This window comes from Ruditapes philippinarum, unplaced genomic scaffold (assembly GCF_026571515.1).
Source record: "Ruditapes philippinarum isolate M1 unplaced genomic scaffold, ASM2657151v2 ctg7288_1_1_1_1, whole genome shotgun sequence".
Classification (NCBI taxonomy): domain Eukaryota; kingdom Metazoa; phylum Mollusca; class Bivalvia; order Venerida; family Veneridae; genus Ruditapes; species Ruditapes philippinarum.
In genome coordinates this window covers 66915-75799 of record NW_026852989.1, presented here as the reverse complement: position 1 = coordinate 75799, position 8885 = coordinate 66915, and the positions used below count along the sequence as shown (strand labels likewise).

Here is an 8885-nt window from a genome sequence, read left to right as displayed (position 1 = left end):
GTGCAATATGCGCAAGGACTTGAGCTACAGATCAATCCTGTAAAGTTTCATTGAAATTGCATAAGTGGTATAAGAGAAGTAGTCTGGACAAACTTTAAAAATAAAAATTATTAAAGGGCCATAACTCAAACAAAAATCATTGAACCGGAAAATGAAGACAATATGCACAACTAGACTTGGTACTGATCATTCATGTAAAGTTTGGATGAAATTGCACCAGTAGTTTATGAGGAGTAGTCCGGACAAGCTTTTGTGTATCTGGCAACACACAGAAAAAGAAACCTTTTTATCAAAGGACCATAACTCGGCCAAAAATCATTCAACCGGAAAAACCGTGCAATATGCGCAAGGACTTGAGCTACAGATCAATCCTGTAAAGTTTCATTGAAATTGCATTAGTGGTATAAGAGAAGTAGTCTGGACAAACTTTAAAATTAAAAATTATTAAAGGGCCATAACTCTGACAAAAATCATTGAACTGGAAAATCCTGACAAAATGCACAACTAGACTTGGTACTGATCATTCCTGTAAAGTTTGGATGAAATTGCACAAGTAGTTTATGAGGAGTAGTCCGGACAAGTTTTGTGACGGACGGATGGACAGACAGACAGACGGACAGAAAGACAGACGACGGAGAAGTGATCCCTATATGTGGCCACTACTCCGTAGAGGTGACACAAAAAGTTATGATCCAGGTACAAGTTTGCGGACGGCAACGCCAACGCCGCCTCGACTTTAACAATACCTCTACTTTTTTTTCAGCAAACATAAACTTAACATATTGATAAAAATATAAGTCATTATCAATCACATTTTTGGTGATTTATTTGCGTATTTATCAGGTGATTTATCAGGTGATTTATTTGACGATTTATCATTTTTATCTTGCCCAGATTTTGGAGTTTTCTTTTTGGATGAGGCTGATTTCTCTTTATCCAGTCTTTCATGTTCTTCTTTAACCATTTGTCTTAGCTCTTCCTGTTTATGAACCGAAAAAATAACTTTGTAATAAAATTATCATAATGAAATTACAACAAAAAACATTTGAACAGAAAATTTGTTGTTGAACATATTGAATTAAATGAACATGTAAAATAAGAACATGTTAAATAATAAGAAAACATGTAAAATGATATATAAATATTACAAATAATAAAACTGAGAACTTTTTTGTTTGTTTGGTTTTAAGGCGCACCAATGCAATTTAGGTCATATGGTGCCGAAACAGGAAACATGGCTAACCCCTTGGGTTTCAAACTTAAAGCAACACCAGGGTGTCAAAACCATGTTACTGCTGGAGCTAAGAGATGCATAGACTCCAGATATTCAAACCCTTTCAGTCCCCTCTTACAATCACGCCAGGACAAACGTTGTCTTCAATTCTGATGCCTCTACTCTTAAAGACAAGCCCTCAGTCACAAGGGGAAAATCAAAGAAATGAAATGCCTCTACCCTTAAAGACAACGCCTCAGTCACAAGAGGAAAATTTGAGAAATATAATGCTGGTAACTATATAAATAAAGCAGCATAACTTACACCCCATCCTAGTAGATCAGCTAAAGCGTAGCACCCATCATCACATGTACCTTGCCAGAACACATCCCTATAATGTAATAAACAAAAGTAAGCACCGGTATAATCATTTCTTGTATCACAGATTGGAGAAAATGTGTCAGAGTTAAATCATATACCCTTAAATGCACAGTGCATTAAATGAGGTGCAGGTGGTATAAGTGACCTGCAATCTATTTACAACACTGTCTCTCAGGGATAAACATAGAGAATGCTTGTTTGGCTATATTTTTTTCTGGGGTCAACTCATTATGACAACAGGGAAAAAGATAATGACATAATGGGGGGGGGGGCATCATACATATCAGATAGCTTCATGTTTCAATGCTCTTTCTATTACTTGTATGAGAAAATGATATTACCCTGTTTTTCACATAACATGTTCTACCAACCCTGGTTCTATATAAGAATGTAATCATTACTCTATTGGCAAATTGATTTGTATTTATAATTTGTTTTTATAAGATTAATTCTCTTTCAAAAAAAAAATAAAATAAAAAATATTTTTTGTAAAGGAGTTGAAATTGCAAATAATGGCATTTTTTTCATAATGCCCAATCTTGCCAATATTGTGCACATGTATTACACTGCCAGATCTTGATGTCTATGATCCTGAGTTTATTGGGTTCAATATATTTGTTCTCATTTGTTAAATTGAATTCAGTACCAAATAATTGAAAGTAAAAAAGCAAGCAGTATAGTGTACATGTAATGTACATACTGGTTTGACTTTATACTTTGTGCCCTGTGGCACATTAAATTTGTGATCAGATCTTTCCTAAACAGAAAGACCTCATATTTGGTTGATATCATATACATGCACTTTAAAGGTCATATGGCCGTACGCAGCATTTTTTCCAGTTTTAGTGAAGGAAGATCTCAGGTGCTTCTTTGTGCATTATACAGGCATGAGCAGTCACCTGAGTAGAACCACTGACCTGTAAGCAAGCTGGATAACCTTGTCACACCAAAGAATCTAAAGTTCCCAGTGGGATTCTTACCCACAGAGGTGAGAGGTAAGTGGTACAATGTCACCAACCTTAACCTGTTAGTTATGGCAGCCCCTGTGAACAAATTAATAAAAGATCACAAGATTACCTTATATTGTCCTCCTTGTCAAAATCAAAACCACCGCCTCCAAAAAACATCATTGACATCAAATCACTTGACTGCAAACAAAGAAAAAATTATAATAAAATACATAATTTTTCTATTTACTTCTTGCCTTTTAGTGTTTTTTCATTGATCTTTGCTGCGTATCGACATGACCTCATCAAATCACAACATCGTGTTCATGTTTAAAAAATAATTCTGTAAAAGTTCAAATTCTGTAACATTTTTTTTACATGATAAGTGCAGATCACATTCTACTCACAACGGAAGGTATTTCTGACAATATTTTCAATAAGATATTTCAGCCACTGTGAGTATAACATGTCTGACAGTTTGCTAGTCTCATTGGCTACAGCACTCTTGGTAATTGTAACAAGAGGGCCATGATGGCCCTAGATCGCTCACCTGACTTATCAAACTCATCCAAACAATTACCTAGACAAGCATTCTGACCAAGTCTCATGACAGGTGAGTCAAAAATGTGACCACTACAGTGTTAACAAGGATTATCCATATTTGAGCAGTGCGACCTAGTTTTTTACCCAGGTGACACATATTCAAACTTGACCTAGAAATCATAAAAACAAACTTTAAGACCAATTTCCAGGATACTTGGATCAAAACAGTAGCAACTAGAGTGTTAACAAGATTTTTCTATTTTTAGCTCCGGTGACCTAGTTCCACATGCGATTTCGAACTCATCCAAGCAATTACCTAGACAAGCATCCTGACAAAGTTTGATGAAAATTGAGTCGAAAATGTGACCACTAGAATGTTAACAAGGTTTTTCAATATTTGGGCGATGTGACCTAGTTTTTCATCCAAGATGACCCATGTTCGAACTTGACTTAGAAATCATCAAAACAAACTTTCAGACCAATTAACAGAATATTTGGATCACAACAGTAGCCACTAGAGTATTAACAAGATTTTTCTATTTTTAGCTCCGGTGACCTTCTTTTTCATCCGAGATGACCCATGTTCAATTTATTCCCAGCAATGACCTAGACAAGTTTCCTGACCAAGTTTGATGACAATTTAGTCAAAATTGTGACCACTAGAGTGTTGACAAGGTTTTTCTATTTTTAGCTCCTGTGACCTAGTTTTTCATCCGAGATGACCCATGTTCGAACTCATATGAGTTATCATCAAGACAAGCATCTTGATCAAGTGTGATGATGATTGATGCTAAAATGTGACCACTAGAGTGTTAACAAGGTTTTTCTATTTTTAACTCCGGTGACCTACTTTTTCATCTGAGATGACCCATGTTCGAACTCATCCGAGCTATCACCTAGACAAGCATCTTGATAAAAGTTTGATGATGATTGAGGCAAAATTGTGACCGCTAGAGTTTTAACATGGTTTTTCTATTTTTAGCTCCGGTGAACTACTTTTTCATCCGGGATGACCCATGTTCAAACTCATCCACGCTATCACCTAGACAAGCATCTTGACCAAGTTTGATGATGATTGATGCAAAAATGTGACCGCTAGAGTGTTAACAAGGTTTTTCTATTTTTAGCTCCAGTGACCTACTTTTTCATCCGAGATGACCCATGTTCAAATTCATCCCAGCTATCACCTAGACAAACATCCTGACCAAGTTTGATGATGATTGAGGCAAAAATGTGACCTCTAGAGTGTTAACAAGGTTTTTCTATTTTTAGCTCTTGTGACCTAGTTTCTTATCGGAGATGACCCATGTTCGAACTCCTCCGAGCTATCAACTAGATAAGCATCCTGACCAAGTGTGATGATGATTGAGGCAAAAATGCGACCGCTAGAGTGTTAACAACTAAATGTGAACGGACGACGGCCCACGGACAATCGTCGATCCTAAAAGCTCACCCTGAGCATGCTCAGATGAGCTAAAAAGTTGTATATGCAAGAACTCCCGACGGGTATGTGTTAATACAACTAATTATGCAATAACGTAAATCTAACCAAGACTAAATACATTTTTGGTTTTCTTATAAATAAGTCTATTAAAGATATAATGTCACTACAATACATAAGTCTTTATTGCATTGATACAACGTGCCAAATAATAAAAATCATTTTAGATGTATCCATTCCTTTAGTTGAAAACTTTTAATTCAAATATTAAATTGCCAAAACATACACATTAGTATTTATTGACATACTCACCCCTGCAGAGGTATTTTCAAGATTTATGTACAAACGTGGTGTTGTTTCTTTTGTTCTGAAAATATCATATATTTGTATTTCTTGATTAAACTGTCTCTTGTATGATATAAATACTTGATAGGAAACTTGTTAGTTTTTAAAGGTTCAAATCATCACCACAGTGCAATAATGGGTTTACTCCTATTAAATTAGATAAGGAGTTAACCATTTACTGCACTAAGGTTACAATATGTTAATTTTTTTATGTTTTTGTATTTTCTTTTGTTATTACCTTTAATTTTAAGATTTTGTTGCCTTTTTTTGCTTGGTTACTTTATTTTGACCTGGTTGGGAAATATTTAATTTGTGTTTGTTAACCATTTTACACAATGATTGCTGTAAAAATAAAATTAGCTAGCTTTCAGTCTGTTTGTCCTTTTGTTCCAATGCTTAATTAGACATTTCTATTTTGTATTTCATATATATGTGACTAAGCTCTGATTAAATCTTAAAGTGTCATTATGCTCATATTTTTGTTGTCTAGTTGACTGTTATAATTATGATTGACAAACAGTTGATATTGGAAAATGTTCAGGATAGAATTTTAATCTGCCTAAAATAACAGAAGACTGCCCTATTCTTTTTATAAATTGAACATAAGATGCAAATTTCGATGGATATTTACAGAATGTCCTTCATTCATAGAAAGTTAATTAAAAAATTGAAGGAAATTGTGGTAAATTGTAAAACTATTTTTAATTCACCCTTTGATGGACAAAATGCGACTTTAATATATTATTTTATTTTGTGTTTATCTCCGTATGAAAACAATGTACCATGTTTTAACAAACTTATAAAGAATACTGGTGTCCTACCTTGATGTAAGTGAGGCAAATGGTTGTACAACCAATGAAGTTCCCATAACTATCAGACAATCACAACTGCCTAAATCCTACAAATAATACATCTAAATAAGTGAAATTCAATAGTGAAAAAACAACAAATTCAAAACGTTCTCAAATTTTAGAATTTCGTTTTTTGTTGTTCGTTTTTTTTTTTACTTCTCAATGATGCTGTCTAAACTTAAATATAAAACCAGAAATTCTTGGCAATTTATCCGATTTTATTGCGATATCTCTGATGCTTGCCAATTATAAATATTTTGTTCAAAATTTGAAAAAGAGTAATTACAAAATCCTTATATAATGCTAAATGGCTTAATTTTTGCATATCAGACTGGTTTTTCCATTAGTTTTACCCAGGCCAGAAATGTCATCTGACAGTGCCAGATAGCCACATGCTATACAATGGTGTCATTTTTTATGCATTGTATTAATGAAGCACATTAAAAATGACGTCATTTTGGCATATTTAAAAATGAATCTGCTTGCTTTGAATAGCATCATTTCGCCATAATGAATGAAGTTGTGAAGTTGAATATTCATAAACTATTGTAAGAAAATAATTAATGAATGACATTAATTTCAATGGAAAATTGCTTCATAGAAATAAAGAATTTTTATTATGAGTAGGATATGCAACACAACAAGATGCATTTGTGAACAAGAGGGCCATGATGGCCCTGAGGTCGCTCACCTGTATATAGCCCCACCACACCCATAAGAAGATGTTTCATGCTAAACATCTAAGCTCTAGCTCATTGGGCTTTTTAAAAGAAGATTTTTTTTTAAAGTTTTTACTATACACATATAGTTAAAAACAATGACACCCCTGGGGCGGGGCCAGTTTTGACCCCAGGGCTTTTATTCGAACAAACTTTGTAGACACTTACTAGAAGATGTTTCATGCTTAATATCTAAACTCTAGCTATTTGGGTTTATTCAAAGAAGATTTTAAGTTTTTGCTATACACATATAAGGAAAATCAATGATCCCCGGGGCGGGGCCAATTTTGACCCCAGGTCTTTTATTTGAACAAACTTTGTAGACACTCACTAGAAGATGTTTCATGCTTAATATCTAAACTCTAGCTATTTGGGTTTTTTCAAAGAAGATTTTTTAAGTTTTTGCTATCCACATATAAGGAAAATCAATGACCCCCGGGGCGGGGCCAATTTTGACCCCAGGGCTTTTATTTGAACAAACTTGGTAGACACCTATTAGAACATGTTTCATGCTAAATATCTTAGCTCTAGCTCTTTGAGTTCTTTAAAAGAAGATTTTTTAAGTTTTTACTATATGCAAATTGGGAAAATCAAAGACCCCCTGGGGCGGGGCCAATTTTGACCCCAGGGCTTTTATTTGAACAAACTTGGTAGACACTCATTAGAACATGTTTCATGCTAAATATCTTAGCTCTAGCTCTTTGGGTTCTTTAAAAGAAGATTTTTTAAGTTTTTACTATATGCATATAGGGAAAATCAATGACCCCCTGGGGCGGGGCCAATTTTGACCCCAGGGCTTTTATTTGAACAAACTTGGTAGACACTCATTAGAACATGTTTCATGCTAAATATCTTAGCTCTAGCTCTTTGGGTTCTTTAAAAGAAGATTTTTTAAGTTTTTACTATATGCATATAGGGAAAATCAATGACCCCCTGGGGCGGGGCCAATTTTGACCCCAGGGCTTTTATTTTAACAAACTTGGTAGACACTCACTAGAAGATGTTTCATGCCAAATATCTAAGCTCTAGCTCTTAGGGTTTTTTTAAAAGAAGATATTTAAAGTTTTTTCTTTCGGTTGCCATGGCAACCAGAGTTCTGCATGGAATTAAATTCTTTGAACAAATTTTAAAGGTGACCACCAAAGGAACATTCCTGTGAAGTTTGGATGAAATTGGCCTAGTGGTTTATGAGGAGATGTCATTTAAAGTAAAAGTTTACGGACGCCGGACGGACGCCGGACGAAAAGCGATCACAAAAGCTCACCCTGTCACTTTGTGACAGGTGAGCTAAAAATGCTATGCCATCGCATTAATACAACACTAAATATATAGATTTTTTTGTTTCTATATAAGTGAAAATTGCCATAATGCATAGATCCCTGACCTTAGCCTTGTACCTTCATATGTACAGAGCAAAAATCAATGACCCCCGGGGCGGGGCAAATTTTGACACCAGGGCTATAATTTGAACAATCTTGGTAGAGGTTCACAACGCAAAAACTCAAGCCAAATATCAGTCTGACCTCTGGCCTTTGTCAATTTAGAGAAGATTTTTCATTTTTTACTATATACATAATTATAAGGAAAACTATCACCTCTTGGGCAGGGCAATTTTGACACTAGGGGCAAATTTGAATAACTTTGGTTGAGTACCTATTGATGATATCTTCTTACAAATATCAAAGCTCTAACCCTTGTGCATTCAGACAAGAATATTTTCTAACTTTTTACTATATGAATATAGTGAAAATAAATGACCCTGGGCGGGGCCAATTTTGGCCCAAGGGCTATAATTTGAACAATCTTGGTAGAGGTTCACTACACAATGTTTCATGCAAAATATCTTACCTCTAGCATTTGTCAATTTCGAGAAGATGCTTTTACAGTTTTTACTTTATACAAATAAGGAAAACCTATGACCCCCGGAGCAGGGCTAATTTTAACACCAGAGGCCCCTTCACTCATGAATTAATCCTGGCAAGTTTGGTTGAAATTGGACAAGTGGTTTTTCACGAAAAGATTTTTTCAGTTTTCAGTTTTTAAGCTATATAACACACAAACATACATACATACAAACACACACACAGGTAAATCACTATAGGCCACCCCATCACAGATGCTGCGGAGACATAAAAATTCTGACATATGTTTGTGGTTCAGACTCCTTGGGAAGCCTTGCTCCTGCCAAATGGATGGTTCCCCATGGGATGGATATTCTGATCCAAATCGCAACATATGACAGATATTATTGATTATACACAAAAATAGCAGCATATTTGTTCTAGAAAATTTTATTCTGTTTAAGTACAGTATTTGTTTGTGTTAAATAATGTTAAAACTCTTCCAATAATTGATAACAACATAATTTACTGTTTTTAGATTTTATCATTCACCCTCCCCTCTTCTTTTTTGCCTTTAAATCCCCAAAACTAGTTTTAACAGTAA

General features: G+C 34.8%; 1 protein-coding gene across 2 annotated transcripts in view; it reads right to left on the bottom strand.

Annotated features, from left to right (window-relative positions):
* Positions 1–748: 748 nt before the first annotated feature.
* The window catches only part of LOC132730394 (NAD-dependent protein deacetylase sirtuin-2-like), a 73819-nt gene continuing 65682 nt past the window's right edge, over positions 749–8885 (bottom strand). Inside the window, exons 10-14 of one of the 2 annotated variants that reach the window (XM_060716309.1) lie at positions 5692–5768; positions 4838–4892; positions 2672–2742; positions 1538–1604; positions 749–979 (exon numbers count right to left, since the gene is read on the bottom strand). In XM_060716309.1, the coding sequence (XP_060572292.1) occupies positions 809–979; positions 1538–1604; positions 2672–2742; positions 4838–4892; positions 5692–5768 (441 nt within the window). In that variant the 3' untranslated portion in view covers positions 749–808. The remainder of the gene's footprint in view (positions 980–1537; positions 1605–2671; positions 2743–4837; positions 4893–5691; positions 5769–8885) is intronic. The other variant, XM_060716317.1, reaches the window with a different exon arrangement.